The sequence below is a fragment of the Mustela erminea genome, chromosome 4 (genome assembly GCF_009829155.1).
Source record: "Mustela erminea isolate mMusErm1 chromosome 4, mMusErm1.Pri, whole genome shotgun sequence".
In the NCBI taxonomy this organism is placed as follows: Eukaryota; Metazoa; Chordata; class Mammalia; order Carnivora; family Mustelidae; genus Mustela; species Mustela erminea.
The window spans coordinates 97972762-97994020 of record NC_045617.1 but is presented as its reverse complement, the minus strand read 5'-3'; the positions used below and the strand labels follow the sequence as shown (position 1 = coordinate 97994020).

The window sequence follows — 21259 nt, the reverse complement described above, 5'->3', positions numbered from 1 at the left end:
CTATCCTCTCCCCTGTAGCTATAAGAGTCTCACTAGTGTTAAGCAGACAGCTGGGCTTCAAGCAGTTCTGAAGATAGGATTTCTTGAAATGGTTGAAGGGTAACCAAATAATAGAAGCCTGTGAGTGGAAAGTGTGGATGTTGCAATTAAAGAAAACTGATACTTGACTAACAGAACCATCTAAATTCTTGATAACAGGGGCCATGATTTTCTTTGAAATTACCACTTTTGCTGTATGGACACAGAAATGAAAGGGGCCATATTCCTTTGCCATATGTATATGGTCCTTTGTGACATATGGATTCCCAAGGCTTCAGGAGCATAGGGGAGAGATTAATTTTCATGAGCCTGCAAGGTTTCAGAAGCCTTAATGGAAAAAGTCAACTTAATTTCATTTGTATTTTTCATATAAAACTTGGGCTAATGACTTCATAGTTCTTCTTTTTTTTCTGTCAAGAACACTGCTATGAGCTATAGGGTTTATATAGCTAGGTAGCCATATTTTTATTGAATATAACATAATCAAAGTTGAATAGCCACAGAAAGCAAGAGTACAAAATCAATTGCAAGGCAGCAGTATCTATGGTGTCAAAATTGGATGGAACAGAGGTGGGGATTGGGTATTCCATGGGGAAGAGACTCCCATGGGAAGACTTCTTAAAGGCAAAGGAACTTCAGTCAGTTTTTAAGAATGAGTGGACTGAAGGGCAGAATAAAGACAATGATATTTTAAGTAATGGGTGAGAAGCACATAGCTATTTCTTGGGAGAGAGAACAGATTCATCTGGTTGGAACAGAAACCTTATTTAAGGAAGTTAGGGAATGAGGTTTCATTCATTTTAGTTTACATTAGATTTCACTCTTTGAGTTGTACGTTCTGTCAGTTTTGGTATGATGACATGTATCCATCTTTATCATATCATATACTGCTTTGTTTGCAGTCCTCAAAAATTACAAGCTGGTAGCTGCATCATTGTTTGAACTGTATGACAATGTGCCAGGAGATGGATCCATCCTTTCTAGTGTCCCTCTGCTTCTGAGCAGGTTTAGTTTTATATACACTGGAATTCCTGTACAGTGAAGTAAAAGAAGCTATCTCTGTGAGCACATGGTATAGACACGATGTAGAATAAATGTGGTCGAAAAGAATCTTTTGTTTTTTGATCTCTTTTTCAATCCCCAAATTGCTACCTACTTTCTGTTGTTTGAATAGAAAAGATAATATGAAGACCTAGATAGTAGTATAAACAAATGTGGTAATGTTAAATTTACTTTTGGGTTTACCCATTTTTTTTTCATATAACAATAAAGAATGTGGACTTCTTTCTAAAAAAAAAAAAAAATGTCTGGGACAGGCATGGAGGGTGGGATCTATCTCCTACCAGCGTTGTACATGCCTTTTCCCAGTGTAGACAAAAATCTGTTCACAAGTAAAAGTAGCAGCGGTAACCAGAACCTTCGGGGTAGAGGATGGATCCAGTCCCAGTAGGACCAGCTGGGGATGGTTGTCCATGCAGACTCTGGCCCCATCAAGGTGTGCCTTTCAGGAGAGAATATGGGGCAGGCCTCCTAAGACACAGATGGAGGGGCCCTGGCATCATACCCAACACTGGGCCAAGGGCTCTCTTGCCTGGGTGGAGCTCTCTGGAAGTTCCAAGGAGCCCTCAGCATGCCCCATGGGCTGTGTCTGGGAAAAAGATCTCAGGGCAGCACTGTACTCTGTCCTGCAGAGACCACACTGTGGCCACTAGTCTAGGGTTTTCTGTATATCTCAAAGCCTCTGCCCTAAAAATCCCCTATGACCACAAGAAATGAGTTTTAACTCATTTAATAAGAAACTTTTCAGAACATTATAGTGTCTATCATCTGAAGAACTTTATTCAGCAGTACAGATAATAATAAAAAGATTATCCAGATGACACTTAACATGAAGGAAAGGATCAGTTTCATTTGTACTGCCAATTGACTTTGGTGTGCCTTTATATTCATAACCTCATTTTCTTTTTAAAAAAGTATTTTTTCTTACTATGATGTATTATCTGTTAATTTAGAAAATTTACATTTAAGTGAAAATCACTAATAAACTCACCATCCATAGGTGGGCTAATATTTTACTGTGCATCTTTCCTGCCTTCTGTTTTCTCTACATGCATTGTTTTTGTTTAAAAAACAAATTGGTCATATTGTTTTATATCCTTGTTCTTTCAATCTGCACATCATGAACACAATGTTTGTAATTTATGCTCTGCTACAATGCACTTTTTAAATGACTGTATGGTATTCCATTGTATGGTTCACAGATTTTTCATAATTTTGTGGATTATCTTGATATCATTCTGAGATGTGGGGGTGTTGGGTCTTTTAAGATTTTATTAATTTATTTGAGAGAGAGAGTACAAGTGGTGGGGTTGGGGAGAGGGAGAAGCAGACTCCCCTCTGAGAGCAGAGCCCAATGCAGAACTGGATCCCAGGACCCTGAAATCACAACCTGAGCCAAAGTTGGTGCCTAACCAACTGAGCCACCCAGGCACCCTGGTATTGCTTTCTTTCTTTTTTTTTTTTTTTTTAACCATTTAGCTGGGGAAGGACTATGAGTCAGACAGGTGAGGCAATGTTATTTAGTGGAAAGAACCTGGACTTAATCAAACTTCCCTTGTCCTAATCCAACCTCTGGCTCCATTCCATGATCTAGTGTTAACCTTTGTTATTTCCTCTCTTTGAGTTTAGTTACTTTGCCTTTAAAAACTAGCAGTTACTTTAATATTCTGTATGTAGGATGTCACGACAAATGAGGAACTAAGGTAAGAATAAATTTTTTCATTAAAATTATAGCAATTGACAGTAGTCTTTTTTTCTGTGACTCTCCCTCTCCATCTAAGCTCAGGTGTACAGACATGAATTAGTTATCTTTGGTTCATAGTAGACTTGTACCATTGACCCACAAATAATCCCCTGTAATTTATTTGAGGGTTTTTTTATGTTAATATTATATTGAAACCTGTATATTTCATCTCCCTTGGAGTGAACTCTTTAAGGATGTCTACTAGTCAAAATATAAGTTGCCATTTTTAAAAATGCAAATGAATATGTTTTATTTACCACTGTGCCTCTAGCATCTACTATAGTGTCTGGTGCTTACCAGTTGTTCAATCAATAAATGTTTCATGATTGAATAGCCTTCACATGGACTTACTCCCTTGGTGAATATTTATGGGTAGAGGAGAATCTCTTGTCAAAGCTTGCTAAAATGTGGACATTAGCAAAAGAGGCAGGTTATTAAAAGAGACTTATGCCACTGAAGTTGGTAATGACTGTAAATGAAGAATAAAGCAGACATATTCACTAGGAAAGGCTAGGCAGCAGTGAAAGACTGAACAGAAGTTTTATTAAATGTGAGTTAAAAAAATGAAAAGGAACAAACCATCATTGTTTCATATTGTAGTAGAAACAGTGTTTGTAACATAGCACACTCAAGAAATGCATCCCATTAGTGCCTGCAGTAACATAGGGTTGTCAGAGGGAAGCTTTCAATATTGGCATTTTTCAGATGAAGATGAAAAACTCAGCAAGGAGATTTCTTAAGGTCACATAACTGGTAAGTGACATCTCTAGGATCCATGTTATATCTGTCTGACCATGAAGAAGGTAGGAGCCTTAATACATGATGATAATTTGCCCCCCAAAATGGCATAAAAGTTCTTTAGAAAATGTGAGAAAAGATTTCTTCTGAACCACTTTTACTTTTCAAGCTGTTTCCCAATCAGGGAGAAAGATGCCTTTTCTAAGAAACCATGTGTCATTGGCATATAGTAAACTCTGGAACTTTTACCCTTTGTCTTATACTTAGGGCTACAGAATCTCTTTGTAATCCTTGTGATGTATACACATAAGCCAGACCATTGACCCCATGAAAATTAAACTTTTCACAAAAACCTTTTTTCTCTGTCTTGACTTGTTATCTCTAAGTCAATCTGGTGGGAGTTGGCGGTTGCAGGGGATTTCCTTTTCTTTTTAGAGTTAGTAGGTGTTCTGGGTTGCATGGCCAGTAGACTTAATGACACTTTTGTGCTGTTACAGAATTATAGTACAGGACACAGTGGATTGGCGACCCCATGACAAAATCGTCCTTAGCTCCTCTTCTTATGAACCTCATGAAGCAGAGGTCCTCACTGTGAAAGAAGCTCAGGCTCACCATGTTAAGATCCATGAACGGCTCAAATACCGGCATGTTGGTAAGGCTTTGGTTTGTTGGGAAAGGGAAATGGTTGAGCCAGAAAGAATGTGTTCAGAAACCTTCCTGGGGAGCTGTGTCCAGTGGCCATTCAGAGGGAATGGATAATACCTTCCTGCTCCCTAAACTCATCCTAGAAGTCTTTACCTGTATCCCTTCATTAATTGTATTACCTAACTTTTAAATTATACTGAGATGAGAAAGAATTTTTGTTAGTTTAATTTTTGCTTTTTACATATAATGGCAAGTCTAGAAGCAAGCAGAAAGATTAAGTATCTTGTTCAAGCAAGCAGAAAGGTTAAGCATCTTGTTCAAGGTCACTTTCATCACTAAGCCACAATAAATCTTGTGGGAGCTGAATTTCCAGTTCATTCCTTGGCACACTGAATCATGAAATCACTTCGAATTTGGCAGTTATTGTAAATAATGGCTTCTTTTTCCATGCTCAGGAATGTGTCCTTCCTAACACTTTATGTACTATTACTACTATTAAAAAAAAAAAAAGATAAAAAGCCAAATACCTTTTTAACAAAAAAAGTGTGACTATTTTTATACACTATGCACAGTACAAGTATATTGCACATAAATTATAAATAACTATGAGTTTCCTAGTTCAGTCCAATAAATATATTTAATCCAAGAACTCTAACTAATAAGTAATAAAACATGGAAATGGAGTAGGGAATATCTTTTTGTTTCTGATATGGGAGAGGAACATACATGTATTCAACAGGATTATGTTTAAAGTTGTTTCTAAGTAATAATTCCAAGGACGATTTCTTTTTTAAAAAGTGGAGGAAAAAGGAGAACTCTCCAGCAGTCCTTGCTCATAGGATGTGAGGTGTGGTGTAAACAGAGGGCAGTGAATCAGATCTGCAGGGCACTCCATTCCCACCCCCGAGGAGGCTCCTTCAGGCAGGGCGGAGCTTAAGACTGGGTCCATCCTGAGAGGGCACTGCCTCCCTATACATTGCTACTTTAGCTCTGTCACCACCTTAGTCAGTCTGGGATTCTTCACTCTCATCAGAGAGGTCCACGGACAATGTACAGCCAAACACTCAAGTCTCACGCCTATGAATTTAAGGAAGGACATTGGGGACCCCACTAATTGGACGGGTGTGCCCTGACTTCCTTGTCCCAGTACCCACAGTTATTAAGGAGAAATGAATTCTTGCTCAAACACTCTCACTCTGATCCCAAAGAGAGATAAGTGAACGAGCTTTTCATTTCTCAGCTGACATTTGTGGAGAATGCCCGAGGAAAAGCAACCTTAATGTTGGTAGGACTTCCGAGGGGAGAGGAGTGTTTTCATTTGTCAGGTTCTCTGGGTCCCCAGCTGGCAATTTCCGAAATAGGTTTTTAAGGTTTTTTTTTCCTTGCCCAATTCCTATTGCCCTAGGAAGCGTCCATGTCATGGAGGATGGCCGATACATTCGTTTGGCTGCAGAGGTTGGACTTTTGACCCGAAATATACAAATCCAGCCTGATATATCATGCAGGGTGAGACTACTTGTGGGGTCCTTCAGAAAGTCCAGCAGTGAGGAATTTTCAGGTAAATGGAATTTTAAGTTCCTAACCATTACCCATTGGAGCCTATTCATCTGGGACACTCAGAAATTCCAACTGTGAGAATTTTCATGTATAAAACAAAATGTTCAAATTAGATGGCTCCTTTGTGCTCTGAGAAGCTCTGAATTTTGAGTTCTAATCTGTGCTTAATTATCAGTCTGATGTTAAAATAATATACTAGCGATCAGCACATATGCACATTTTTACCTCAAAGAAAACATCTTCAGCAGATGTGAAATTTCCTCTGCTTTGAAATTATAGATGATTTAATGACCACTTGAATTTTATCTCTTTCCTGAATTTCTATTACTCTTTCCCAGTAGCATGCTATATCTGATGGCAGGCCTCAGCTCATGCTATAAATTAATGGCATAAATTTAAATAAAAATGATTTCCATATTCTAGACTGTTTTAAGGATCAGTTCAATCTTTCTCATTTCTTTCAGGCTTTAACTCTTTTGGAATGCTGTAACATTATTTGATTAGGAACTTGTTCTTAAACTTGTATTCCTTAAATAGTATTCCAAAATTATCTCTTGGTCAAATATATTTGGGTAAGGATATCACTGTAGCTCCATCTTAGAAAGTCACTGAGTACATGAATATAATAAAGGCTCTGAGAAGGCCTGGAATAAAGGATCTAACTACTTCCCAAATATATTGAACATGAAACACTTTTTGTTGGCACATCTGTTCTACCAGTATGGTAAAGGGCAGTATTCCTACCAAACTTAAATAAAAAGTTCAGGATTTCTGGCCCATGGAACAAGCTCTCTTTCCATAAGCCCGATGTCCCACAGGTCCTCAACAGAAGTGACTTTGTTCCTCCCCTCTCCCCAAAAGACATTTTTGCCAGTATCTTGAGACAGTTTGCTTGTCACAATTTGGGGGGTTTCTGGCATCTAGTTGGGAGATGCTAAAGAACCTACAGTATATCCTGCAATCCTACAATGCAAGGATAGCCTCCCACAAGAAAGGATTCTCTGGTCTGAAATGTCAGTAGTGTTGAGATTGAGAAGCCATGCTTTAGAACATTGGGACACAGGCTGAGTCCTGTTCTTCTGGAAACAGGACTAGGAAAAGGACCTCTTTTAACCAAAAACTGCAGTTCGCACTAGAACAGCATCACAGGATAGAAGGCCAGTTTAGACTGGGCCAGACTGTCATGCTGTCAGGATCCCAAACTTCTGGTATTGCTGATTCAGGATTCTTAAATCATCCCAGGGGAAGGGATGTTCTAGAACAGGGTTAATGCCAATTAAAAAAAAAAAACAAAACATATATTGAATTATTTCTTTCAGGGGTACAGGTCTGTACCCCTTACACAATTTACAGTGCTCACCACAACACAGACCCAGTGTCTATCACCCATCCACCCCATCCCTCCTACCCACCTCCCCTACGGCAACCCTTTTTGTTTCCTGGGATTAAGAGTCTCTTATGGTTTGTCTCCCTCTCTGGTTTCATCCTGTTTCATTTTTCCCTCTATTCCCCTATGATCCTCTGTCTTGTTTATCAAATTCATCATATCAGTGAGATCATATGATAATTGCCTTTCTCTGACTTACTTATTTCACTTAGCATAATACCCTCTAGTTCCATCCACATCATTGCAAATGGCAAGATTTCATTTTTTGATGGCTGCATAATATTCATATATATATATATATCACAACTTTTTAATTAATTCATCTGCTGATGGACATCTAGACTTTTTCCATAATTTAGCTATTGTTGACATTGCTGCTATAAACATTGGGGTGCAGGTGCCCCTTTGGATCATTACATTTGTATCTTTGGGGTAAATACCCAGTAGTGCAATTGTTGGGTCATAGGGTAGCTCTATTTTCAACTTCTTGAGGAACCTCCATACTGTTTCCCAGAGTGGCTGCACCAGCTTGCGTATTATTTCTCTTCTGTTGCGTTTAGGCTTTATTTGCTGTTCTTTCTCCAGCTTCTTTAGGTATAGGGTTGGTTGTGTATTTGAGACCTTCCTTGTTTCTTCAGAAAGCCTTGTATTGCTATATACTTTCCTCTTAGGATCACATTTGCTACATCCCCAAAAGTTTGAACAGTTGTATTTTCATTTTTATTTGTTTCCATGAATTTTTAAAATTCTTCTTTAATTTCCTGGTTGACACATTCATTCTTTAGTAGGATGCTCTTTAGCCTCCATGTATTTTAGTTCTTTCCAACTTTTCCTCTTGTGATTGAGTTCTAGTTTCAAAGCACTGTGGTCCGAAAATATACAGGGAATGATCCCAATTTTTTGGTACCGGTTGAGACCTGATTTGTGACCTAGGATGTGATCTATTCTGGAGAATGTTCCATGTGCACTAGAGAGAAGATTGCATATTCTGTTTCTTTGAGATGGAATGTTCTGAATATATGTGTGATGTCCATCTGGTCCAGTGTATCATTTAAAACCTTTATTTCCTTGTTGATCTTTTGCTTAGATGATCTTTCCATTTCAGTGAAGGGAGTGTTTAAGTTCCGTACTATTATTGTATTATTGTTGATGTGCTTCTTTGATTTTGTTATTAACTGGTTTATATAATTGGCTGCTCCCATGTTAGGGGCATAGATATTTAAAATTAGATCTTCTTCTTGCATAGACCCTTTAAATATGACAAAGTGTCCTTCCTTATCTCTTATTGTAGTTTTTGGCTTAAAATCTAACTTACCTGATATAAGGCCAGGGTTAGTAGTCTGCTCGGGTTTGCTCTTGGTAGCTTTTGTTCCCTCAAAGTTTTCTGTGCAGCTTTGGAGGATAAGAATGAAAATGGTGGTCTCCCAATATCCAGCCCTGGAGAAGCTGAGAGCTCAGGGCTCCACTCCTCACTGAGCCCTCAGAGAAAAGCAGTCAATCATTCCTCTTTCACTGGTTTTCCAGGCATACTCTGAGCTCACTTGAACTGTGATGGAGCATTTCTCTCTCTGGGACATGGCCCCATTTGGGGCCTCTAAACCCAACAGATTCCTGCAGTGCACTCCCGTGCTGTTCCTCCTGGGGGAAGAAGGGGAGTCTTCCTGGATCTGCCATTTGTTGGCTCCTGCTCAAAGACTAGGGTCCCAACTCCGCTGCAGAATATGGTTTATGACAACCCTGAGCTGAGAACCCGCTTCTTGGCTCTATCGTTGCAATCAGCTCCCCTCCTCTGATACTTGGGAGCTCTGCCACACTCAGGCACTGCTGGTCTTTCTGTGACCCCAAGGGTCCTGAGTCCAGACTGTCCCAGTGATGGTTCCACTTCTCGCTTAGCCACTGGAGCAACATCCCTCAGTGGAGCAGTCTTCTAAAAGTTCTGATTTTATGCTTTGCTGCTCTATCACTTGCTGATAGCTGGCCCCTCCCCCCACAGTCTATCTTTCCATATATCACCTTGGATTCAGTTCTCCATATGTCCTACCTTCCAGAAAGTGGTGGCTTTTCTATTCATAGAATTGGTTCTATTTTTTTCTTTGACCTCCTGCTGAGTTTGTAGGTGTTCAGAATTGTTTGATTACTATCTAGCTGAATTCCTAGGAGCAAACAAAATTTAGGTCTCCTACTCCTGTGCCATCCTGCCAGCAATCTAATGCCGATTTTCATGCCTATTTTATCTCACGTAATCCTAGTATCTTCATGAGAGAGACATTTTATAGATGAAGAAGCAGAGTCTGTAATAAAATTGTCTTCTTATGTTGAAACTCACTTATGAGCTTGTGAACAACTTAAGGGTAAGGTTGGATCTTTCATCACTGTTTTTCTAGTGTAATAACTCCTAGTATTAAGTGCTCCATAAATGGGAATGAAGAAAGTGAAGAGTAAGAAAAGTCACCCAGCTAGAAAGTGGCAGAGTTAACGTTCAAATTCAGCTCTGATCATGAAGCCCTTGTTAAATAATCTGCTAATTTTTGTTAAAATAGGCTTTTGTTAAGAGCCTTTGTTAAATAATCTGCTAATCATCTTTGATTTAGAGAAGAGTTGCAAATATAGTATGGAGAGTTCCTGTATACCTTTCTCCCAGGCTCTCTGTTGTTAATATCAGACATATTTGTTACATTTGTCAAAACCAAAAAGATTATATTGGTGCCTTACTCTTAACTAAATTCATGATATTATTCATATTCTACCAGTTTTTCCACTAATGTTCCTCTCATTCTAGAATTTAACCCAGTTTCCCATGCTGAATTAAGAAGCCTCACAATTTTCTGCAAATATACTTTAGAGCCTAAATGGGGTGGAATCAGCAAGTGCAGGTCAAGAATGCCGGCTATGGGTGCTGAGTAATTATAGGGTAGAAAATCAAGCCAGGAGTTACAATTCCTACATTCATTCCTTCATTTATAAAAATATTTTATTTATTCACTTGACAGAGATACACAGAGAGAAGAAACACAAGCAGGGGAAGTGGGAGAGGGAGAAGCAGCCTTCCTGCTGAGTAGTGAGCATGATGTGGGGCATCAGGCTGACCTGAGCTAAAGGCAGATGCTTAACTAACTGAGCCACCCAGGTGCCCCCAATTCCTACTTTTAAATTGGAGGCCCCTGTCATTCTTTTTTTGACCAATAATATCCAGCAATTTTTACTTAGAATTGTGATTTTTGAAAGGAGAAATAAGATAGTAGTCATGAACGTAATCATTGTTTAATTCTTCACTTAAATGCTCAAGACGTTTTAAGTATTTACTATTATTGATTGGCTTTCAGCCACTAGTTAATATGTACAGGAGTAAAAAAGTTCTTGAATGATTTAAAACTATGAATTATAGCCATGTAAGTATAAGACATTAAAAAGCCCCATAAATTAAAAAATACTGATAACATTACGTTGACTGAGATTCTAGAACCACTTTCTATTCTACTTACGTGTGGAAGCTAATGTTTGGTGTGACCTTTGGGTCATAGTTCTATAGAGACAGGTTCAACAGCTCTTTCAGCTATGTGCTATTGGTGAGGGAACTGTCAAAAATGTCATCACCAGACAAAATTTTTGGATATTTTATCATTCAGTGAATATTTCTACACCATCTACCAGTGCCTCCTTAATAGATGTCATTTGAGAAGTTTAGATGTATTGGAATCCTGTCATCTGGTTACAAAGAAAGTCACACATGGTCTTTTTTTTAAAATAAGATTTATTTATTTTATAGAGAGAAAGAACATGAATGGGGGGAGGGGCAGAGGGAGAGGAACAGGGAGAGAATCTGAAGTAGACTCCCCAATGATCATGGAGTCCCACATGGGGCTCCATCCCGGGAAGCCAGACCATGACCTGAGCCGAAGTCCACACAGTAAGTGGCCTAACTGACTGAGTCACCCACGTACCCCTGAAAGACATACATCCTCTTTCTTCCTTTTTTTTTTTTTTAAGGTTATTTGTCAGAGAGAGAGAGATAGAAAGAGAACATAAGCAAAGGGGAGGGGTAGAGGGAGAAGCAGGCTCCTCACTTGGCAAGGAGCCCTATGCGGAACTTGATCCCAAGACCCAGAGATCATGACCTGAACTAAAAGCAGATGCTCAGCAGACTAAGCTACCCAGGCATCCCACATACATTATCTCTCACTTCATCTGTCCTCCAGGCCATGGTTGGTCCTCATGGCAGCCCGGTGTTAGTTTCTTCTCTGTGAAAAGGGAGTTGGGAAGGTGGGGGTTTAGGCTGAACTCTTTTGAACTTCAAATACTATTACTGAAACACTATAGCTCCCTCCAATTTTAATGAGAAATAACTTTATAGTTCACCTTTGGCAGTATCTTTAGAAAAAGAAAGAAAAAAGGGCCAACTGACTGGCTCAGTCAGTTAAGCGTCCACCTCTTGGTTTTGGCTCAGGTTGTGTTCTCAGGGTCCTGAGATCGAGCCCCACACAGGCTTCGAGCTAAGCAAGGGCTCTGTTTCTGACTCTCTCTCCCCCTGTCCTTCCAGCTTGTGCGCTCTCTCTCAAGTAAATAAATAAATTAAAAAAAAAGAAAAAGAAAAGAAAGAAGAAAGAAGCAACGTGAGGGATAAAGTTGTGATCTACATAGCTAAGGGCACATGACTAATTCCTGGCACATTAGCTGTAGCCCAGTCGACTGAATGCCAATGCAAAGCTGTTCCTGTATTCCACTACATCTCCCATTCCCCACAGTATGCCTCCACGGGGGTTAATTGTACTTCATCTGCATGCATTTGTTTACGTTCTTGTGTAATATGTTACTGAAACCTTCTCTATCTCAGTTTCCTTATCTGTAAAATGGGGATGATAATTATACCTACCTCATAGAATTTTTGTAAAGTCAAGAGTTTATACACACACACACACACACACACACACACACACACAATCTATACACAAGCACACATGCATTATGGAGATATGACTTAGAACAGTGCCTGGTACCTAATGAGTGCTATGTGAGAAGTAGGTGCTAAAGTTACTAATTCACCTCATTTTTTCCTATAATTGTGTTCTTATCTATTTTATTGAGAGTGTATACTTGACATATTAGTGCTCATTATATTTTTAAATCAATCTAGTGACTGTAGTTCATACTGTATTCTTGAAATATCTCTTTAAATTAGTACAAATACATTTCTTGGTAAGACTAATAATTCACTATCCTCTCCTGATGTAGAAGGTGTAGAGAAGCTTTTTATTCTGAAAATGAGGCAAGGACCACAGTGTGGCTGGGATACAAAAAATGAAAAGATTTTATGGGGTCTTTAAAATGATTTAAAAATATGTTTTATGTGAATGACCATTATAGTCCTTCTTGTAATATCTTTGTGGGGGATGGTAATAGACCTTTCACATGGGGTTGATGAGTGGAGACATGGCATTGAGGGGAGTCGCCAGGAACCTGTACTTCCTTCATTCTTATCCAGGGCTTTGACTAGTCCAGCAGAAAAATACATGGAACCTGCCAGCTACTGTGCTTCTCTCCAGAGCCTCTGTCTCTTCCCTATCTGTCCTTCCTCTCCTCCATTCTATTGTCAGACCCTTCAGTCTGCACGTGAAACTCTGGCAGGCATTCATGTGATATTCCAAATGGTGCTTATGTTGTTAGTGAGACTCATATTGTGAAATACAGTGCTGGTATTGAGAATACACTATTACATTAATTTTTTTTTTTTTTTTTACATCTCCCGGAGCCCGTAAATGGGCCATCCTTCTGCCTTTTGTAGAGAAGGAAAAAGTAACCTGAAGATCTGCATTTTGTTTGCAGGTGTCCTTCAACTTTCAAATGTGGAAATTCAGAACTTTGGGTCACCTTTGTACTCAGCTGTTGAACTCCTTAATGCATCGGCAGGAACCTGGATAATATCATCCACTCTGCACCAGAGCTGCGGTGGGGGCATTCGTGTGGCTGCCAGTCATGGGATCATTTTAAAGGACAATCTGGTGTTTGGTGCAGTTGGCCATGGCATTGATTTGCAGGGTCAGAACTTTACCCTCTCTAATAACCTTGTGGTTCTGATCACACAATCAGCGTGGTCTACCATGTGGGTGGCAGGAATCAAAGTGAACCAGGCAAAGGACATCAGCCTTGACGGCAATGTTGTGGCAGGATCGGAGCGACTCGGCTTTCACATCCGAGGCCACAGGTGTTCCTCTCCTGAAGCTCGCTGGTCTGACAATGTGGCCCACTCAAACCTTCATGGCCTTCATCTCTATAAGGAAAATGGGTTTGACCACTGTACTGGTATCTCTGGCTTCCTGGCTTTCAAGAACTTTGACTATGGTGCTATGCTCCATGTGGAGAACAGTGTGGAGATGGAGAACATCACTCTGGTGGATAATACTATTGGTCTCTTGGCAGTGGTGTATGTGTCTTCTGCTCCACAGGGTCACACTGAAAATGTACAGGTTACACTCAGGAATTCAGTCATTGTGGCCACTAGCTCTTCTTTTGACTGTATTCAGGACAGAATTAAGCCTCGCTCTGCCAATTTGACATCAACAGATAGAGCTCCTTTCAATCCAAGAGGGGGTCGAGTTGGTATTTTGTGGCCTGTATTCACCTCAAAACCAAATCGCTGGCCTCAGGAACCATGGCACAGAGTGAGGAATGGCCATTCAATTTCAGGAATGATGAAACTTCAAGGTAGGAGGTTCTGGCTTCCAAGCAATGTAGTGCATAGGATCTTCAATAGCATTCAGAAATTATATCAGCAAGAGGGTATGATGTAGTCTGGTACTTACCGTCCAATTGATAACCTTCTGGCTATTGATAAGCACAATGGTGATTTATAATGACAGGGAGATGCTCCTTAAAAAGTCATTGCTTTATTTATGTTGAAGAACTTTTGCAGTGTTTATTTAATTTGGTTATATGACAATTCTCTAGGTAAGTGTTTTTTTTTTTTTTCCTATTATGAAAATGAGAAAACAAATGCAGAAATTGTGCTTCACTGAAGTTGCTTAGTAGGTGATGGGGCAGCCTGGATTAGAACCAGTTATACCACAACCTGTGATGTTAATCTTCCATCAGATCTCTTTTGTGCTATTGTACTCACTTCCACTGGATCATGATCAAAACTTTGATGAAAAGTATTACTCTTAAGACTTTAATGTGTTGGAATACTCTTCTCTTTTGATACAATGTCCAGGTCTTACAGAACTACTGACATTATAAATTGGGATTTATATTAACTCCTGGAAATACCATGGATAGCTTAAATTTACTACCAGATATGCGTTGGTGTAAGAATATTTAGTTGTGTGATCTATATGTGTTGTTGGTAGGTTCTATGAGCTAATGTTATGATATCTTAAATTTTTTTTCTTCAGATGTCACCTTTTCTAGTTTTGTGAAGAGTTGCTATAGTGATGACCTAGATGTCTGCATCCTGCCCAGTGTGGAGAACACTGGAATCATGCACCCAATAATAGCAGAGAGGACCAAGATGCTAAAGATCAAAGACAAAAATAAGTTCTACTTTCCTCCTTTACAAGCTAGGTACCAGTTTTAGTATTTATAATAAGCTATGTTTATGAAGTATTTGGCAATTTCTCAAATCCTTAAACATGTTAAGAAAAAAAAGAATAAAATCATTGATGTGAATAGAAATAAGTTTTTCTGGAAAGCTACGGTAGATTGATTGAATGGCTCAAGTTCTTTACCCTATGTTCATGCTCTTCAATACAAGATTTTTGCAATCTTTCCTACAGCAGAGGCAGAGACTCTATTTTTCTCATGAGAACTATTTCTCTATTTCTCTCTTTTTCTGGCTAAAAAAGAGAACAAAAAGTGATAGAATGCAAATTTTACTAATGTTGTTTCATCGTTTTATCTTTATTTGAGATACTTCTTTGGGTGTTTTCAAAATCATTGGGAAAAAAATTTACCCTAAGTCTTGAATCTTCCATGGAGTATGATGTCCCTAGTTTTCAGAAGAAGGCTCATGAGCCCTTGTATAGGGACTAGGAAGTCAAAGGAGACTGTGTCTGTTGCCAAGAATCCCTGCACTGAATGAAGTGTCTCAGATATTGGCGACCAGACCCTGTGTAACTATTGTTCTTGAACATGCAATCTGGGAATTTTATACAGGGATCTGAAAACTAGATGAGGAATTCTTTTTGTCATAAAAGGGAGTAGGGAAGTTAGGAGCAGGAATAATGGGTTACTTTCTTTTCCCCACAACATTAGGGAAAACTCCTTTAGCTGATAAAGAAAAGAATCAAGAAAAATTCCCCTAATTAGAAAATAATATGTTTGGCTCAACACCAATCTCTTCTTAATGCCCATCCCTAAGCCATCTTTTTGGTACCTAAACATTATGAGCTTTGCAATTTGTATTATTCTGTCATCTTTTCTCCTGCCCAGTTTTCCTTAGGTTCATGTCCTACTTATGGAATGAAATAGTTATAAAGCTAAATGATATTAACATCTGATTCTTTTATTATTAATACTTGACATATGGTTGGCATACAATAAATATTTAATATTATTACCGATGGTACCTAAAATTATTAGACGAGGGGAAATCAAATAAATGCTCTATAATTCAATGCTATAATTGCATATAACTTGTTTATATAACCTGCCAGACTCTCAGTTCTGAAAGTATAGGAACCATGTCTGTCTTTTTCACCACTGTATTCCCCAACATATAAATGTAGGTTTTCAATAGATATTTGTTAAATAAAAATATCTATTTTTACTTTGTTTGTATATAGCACAAATAGAATTGATATTTATAATAATAATTTTAAAGTCCTGTAAGGCCCCAAAGTTTCATAAAGAAATGATTACATTATGTTCTTTAGATATTAGAGGAAAATTTTATTTTATCTTGCTTCTTACAAAATTAGCAATTGAGGCAAAGATTTTATATTCAGATATCTAGTCTATTTGGTTACAAGAATGTCTTTCTTTTTGCTCATATAATGAGAAAATAACATTTTCTATAGCGTTTTATTTTGTATTTGTGTAGCACATTATTAGTAATAAAATCCTGTTGAATTTCTTTTTCTCTCTTTTCTTTAAGATTTTATTTATTTGGTTATTTGGAGGGGGAGACACAGGGGGAGAGGGACAGACTCCATGCTGAGTGTGGAGCCTGACATGGGGGGCTCTACGTCAAGACCCTGAGATCATGGCTTGAGTCAAAACCAAGAGTCAGGGGTGCCTAGGTGTCTCAGTGGGTTAAGCCTCTGCCTTCGGTTCAGGTCATGATCTCAGGGTCCTGGGATCTAGCCCTGCATCAGGCTCTTTGCTCAACAGGGAGCCTGCTTCCCCCTTCTCTCTGTCTGACTCTCTGCCTACTTGTAATCTCTCTGTCTGTCAAATAAATAAATAAAATCTTAAAAAAAAAAAAATCAAGGGTCAGATCTTAACTGACTGAACCACTCAGGCATCCTGAATTTCTTTTTCATGTCAGTGCTTCCAATACCTGTTTTCTTTGTGTTGCTTATCATGGAATGAGAGAGGTGCTTTCTGTTTGCCTTTACAGGAAAGGTTTAGAAATGCTGGTCTGCCCTGAATCAGATTGTGAAAATCCAAGAAAATATCTCTTTAAGGATCTGGATGGGAGAGCCCTGGGTCTGCCACCACCAGTGTCAGTGTTTCCTAAAATGGAGGCAGAATGGACTGGATCCTTCTTCAACACAGGTTAGTTGTATCTGAACTTGATGCCTCCAGCAGAGGGAGTATGCCTGTGAAGGAGCTGGTTTGGCTGGGTCCTCTAGTGGGAACCGAATCACCAGGAGAGGAACTGAGTTCCAGGTGGAGTCTGTGCTACTGAAGGAATGCTGAGGATTGAAAGATGCCATTACAGCGTTGTTATCCCCCCACAAGATCACTTACATCTCTGTATAATGCACAGATTCCCACAATGCAGCTCTGTCCCCAGGTGAGTACTTCCTCTCACCAGCACGCTCACCTGCTCCTGGAGCAGTACTCTCACCGCTCCCTGCCCCACAGTCAGCCAGGGAACCAGCTCCTCTGTCCTCTGAGTCAACAGTTCTCTTACCTCCCGACTGAAAGGCTCTCAGTCTGGGGAGGGTGGCGAAGGAGATGTCATGTGGTTTTCTTCCTTTCCTTTATCTGTTCATTGTCCTTGGGGAGGGTGGGGCTCTACTCAAAATTCCTTCTTCTTGCTGATGCAACCAGAGCCCATTTAGGGACCAGTTTTCATAGCCATAATCCTGGAGAGATCATCGGTCTTCTACGCCCACAAACAATGGGGCTCTGAGTTTCTGTTTGAGGTCAGGTGGACACTGTTGTACATAAATCTAAAGAATTTCCCCAGCTTTCTTTCTGTCTCAGTGGTGGATTCTTTCCAGACTTCTCTTCTAGTCTCTCTTTCCATTTTTAAGTTCTAAGTGAATGAATGTTCCAGGACTATGTTCTCAGATCTATTTTGTTCTCTCCCTAATCTTGCTAAGTTCAAGGTTGAAATATCTTCTACCACTGATGACTTCCAGTTTATATCTCCAGCCCTGAACTTTTGTTTGATATATACAACTGACTCCATTGGGAAGTACAATCAGCATTTCAGACTCAACATATCCTAAATGGATTCTTGAGCTCTGCCTGCCTCCCCAGCCTGCTTCTTGCCTAGTTGACCCTATCTCTGTAATTGGTATCATCACTCATGAGATTATTTAAGTAAAAAAATCTAGGAGTGATCCTTTATTCCTTTTTCTGATATAAATTCTCTCATTTGTAAACCATCATCATCTCTCACTCAACAAAGGAATGGGCTTCTTTCTTCTGTTCTTAAACCCCACAATCTATTTTTCACATGGCAGCCAGAGTGATCTTTCCAACTTTCCAATAGTTTTCCATTCCCCTAGAATGAAATCCAAACTACAAGCCTGTAAGTCTTATTGAATCTGGTCCCTGACTACCTGTGACACCTTTTTTACTTATTCATCATAGTCTTATGATTTCTTTAACATGCTAGGCTTACTCCTACCCCAGGGCTTGCCTTTGCATGTGCTGTTTCCTCTGCCCGAAATCTCCTTTTCTTATTTCTTTGCAGAGCTTGCTCCTTCTGTTCAAATGATAGCTCCTCAGAGAAGCCATCCCTGGTCACCCTGTCCAAAAAAATTATGGGCCCATTATTCTCTAGCTCTACTATGCCTGCTTTCTTTTTTGTCAGAGTTCTACTACTTGAAATTATATTGCAAACACACTTGTTTACTGGTCGATTCACTGTTTGCCTTCTAAAGTGCAAACTTAGAGCAAGAGTTTTGTCCTGTTCATTGTTGTCTACTTGGGGAATGTTCAACAAAGAGTAGTTGATGGGTTGATCAAGGAAATGAATTGTTGATAGCTAAGGAGAATACTAAAGTTGTTCGCCCCAAACCCTTCAAGAATGTGTAGAAGAAACTGAGGCTTCAATTTAGGTCCTGGGTCTAAGGATTTACCCATAGTAGAAAATCTGGAACCAAGACTTTCCTCAGTCTCTTTTTCCTTGTAGCCCCTTACTTCCTTTGAACCACTGCTACTTTTAGCATTTGGGATTTACAGAAGTTTCTACATAGGTCTTTTAATTACCATACAATTTCATGCCTCACCATTTTTTCATATTTCTCTTAAATATTTTTATAGGTTGAAGTCTTATCTTTGCAACAGGATGACAAGTTGTGGGGGCTATGATATAGGTTTTAAAAAGTCAGTGCTGAGTACATGGAACATGCTAAGTAAATATTCACTTTGATAAGTTGGTCATATCTGTTGAATATAACTAGCACATACATTGTTTGCACAGAGGAATAAAGTGCAGAGAAAGTATATATTGAGAAAATACATGCAGCATAGTAAAAGGAAAAAAAAAGATAGGCAGCGGCTTTCTCATTTACTACTATATGTATTCAGATAGCTTTCTACAGTAAGCTATCCTGTTGGCTTTAAGAGTCACCCCACTATTACAGGTATTTATGCCATGGAGAAAGCATCTTACTTTCAAACAAAGTACAGGCATAATTGTGAGGGATTTCTACACTTGTGGTTTGGGTGAGGACCTCATTGTTGAGAATCAGTACCGAGGGACTTGGGTCCCAGAGTATTAATGGAAATTACATTTCAGAAAAGAATAAGGGCTGAAGAGTGTCTTAGTTAGGTTGCTCCAGAGGTAGCCATGGATGTAAGGCTTAGACTCTAGTACTTTATGGGAGGAGGTGAGTGTGGAAAGTAGAGAAGTAGTGACGTAAGACAGGGAAAGAGGTGAAGCCAGGAAAGATGGAATCAAACTGATCTATACTGTAGAAAGCTGGAGCTCAAGTTTTGAGGGGAGCTCCAGGAGACCCTGGGCCCATGACTGAAATGTATCCCTGCTAAGCTATGAAGAGGCCAAGGTATTTATATTCAAATCCCTACTTGTCATTGGTTGAAGGATTCTTCTGGAAATTAACTCTATCCTCTCGGCTATCCCTGAAGAAAGGCCAACTGTGCTCTTACCTGTGGCCAGGAACAAACCTTTCTCAGAAGAAGTGGTAGGTTCCATTAGCAGTCTTTGGTGGGTGAAGGTGAGTTCTGAAAACATATACCTGTGACATTGAAAATGTCTGGGACAAACTGGAGCTCTAAAATGTTGATCAAATACTCCATGTATAAGGGCCTCTGGGTGGCTCAGTTGGTTAAGTGTCTGCCTTCAGCTCAGGTCATGATCCTAGTGTCCTGGGATCGAGTTCCACATTGGGCTCCCTGTTTAGCGGGGAGTCTGCTGCTCCCTCTCCCTCTTTTCCTCCCCCTCCTCATGCATGCTCTTTCTCGCTCTCAAACAGGTTAAAAAATCTTAAAAAAAAAATGCTCCATTTGTAAGTAATGGGGTGGTTGGATGAACTCAGATGGTTGCTTGCCATATGGTATAAATATAGTGGTTAGGCATAGACATGTTCTTGTGGCTTGTTGTATATTTTGTTTCTTAACTTTCTGGTGTGTTTGTAAAATCTGATTAGTAGTAAAACTCCAGCAGATATTACAGTAGAACTTTCCACTTACTGTCAGTGTGTAGACAAGCATAAGTGTGAGTGTGAATGTTTGTGTGTGTGTGTGTGTGTGTGTGTGTGGTTGAATGTATATAGGAAGGTGTATATGACTGACTGCTTTCAACTCCTGATGTTTTAAAGCTTTGTAACATTTTAAATGAGGTTGCTATAGGTACCAACTGCAAGGATTTCCACAGTAGAGCCTGCTGTTTACTGTGCTGAAAACACAATCTGTCTTCCTGCAGTGAAGGAGATAGCACATAGTGTAAATGGTGTCTTCCAAGTGCTGACAGGATTGTAGGGTTTTCCTTTGACATCCAAAATATGAATAGATCCTCCTTCCCTAATCCAAGTCTCTTTTTAGTTCTTATTTAATCATTTTTAAAAAAGATTTATTTATTTATTTGACAGAGAGAGACAGGGAGAGAGGGAACACAAGTAGAGGGGAGTGGGGACAGGAAAGGGAGAAGCAGGTTCCCCGCTGAGCAGGGAGCCCGATGTAGGGCTCCATTCCAGGACTCTGGGTACATGACCTGAGCCGAAGGCAGATGCTTAATGACAGAGCCACCCAGGACCCATCCCTTTCTATTTTAAAGCATTCTCTTGTATGCCACTTTCCAATTCCTGTACACAATCTGATAGATGAGAAAAAGCACAAATTTAATCTGAAGAGGAGTGTCTATTTTGTATTTTTCCTCTTCAAGACAAGAATCTATAATTTTCTGTGGAACAGGAAGAGGAAATGAAAATGGAGACCACTGGAACCAGCTCTGATATTTATTCCAAGTGGCATTGAGTGTGCCACACCCTTGTGTTCTTTCTCAACTTTATTAATAAATGGTTTGGAGTCCCTTGTCTTTGAGGGTTATTTTTAATTTGAAAAACACAGATTGTATTTGCCCATATATGTTCACAGTGGAGCTACCCAACCCAGACAGATATCCACAGGTCCCGGTGTATTGTCATATATTCTAGCATTAGAAGCAAGAATTATCCATGTGGATCAGCTATAAGGAATTCTGTGCCAGTGGGTTTTGCTATCTGTGTGATGCAGGG

The 21259-nt window shown here is 39.5% G+C and overlaps 1 protein-coding gene across 6 annotated transcripts in view; it reads left to right on the top strand.

Moving 5' to 3' along the window:
- PKHD1 (PKHD1 ciliary IPT domain containing fibrocystin/polyductin) overlaps positions 1 to 21259 on the top strand; it is a 456881-nt gene that overhangs the window by 315793 nt on the left and 119829 nt on the right. For all 6 annotated transcript variants that reach the window (XR_004285058.1, XM_032340236.1, XM_032340237.1 and 3 more), the window contains 5 exons: positions 4078 to 4232; positions 5631 to 5783; positions 12990 to 13868; positions 14555 to 14723; positions 16720 to 16877. Coding sequence is in view for 5 of the 6 variants with exons in the window: in XM_032340236.1 (XP_032196127.1) it covers positions 4078 to 4232; positions 5631 to 5783; positions 12990 to 13868; positions 14555 to 14723; positions 16720 to 16877 (1514 nt within the window). In the remaining variant the exon portion in view is untranslated. The remainder of the gene's footprint in view (positions 1 to 4077; positions 4233 to 5630; positions 5784 to 12989; positions 13869 to 14554; positions 14724 to 16719; positions 16878 to 21259) is intronic.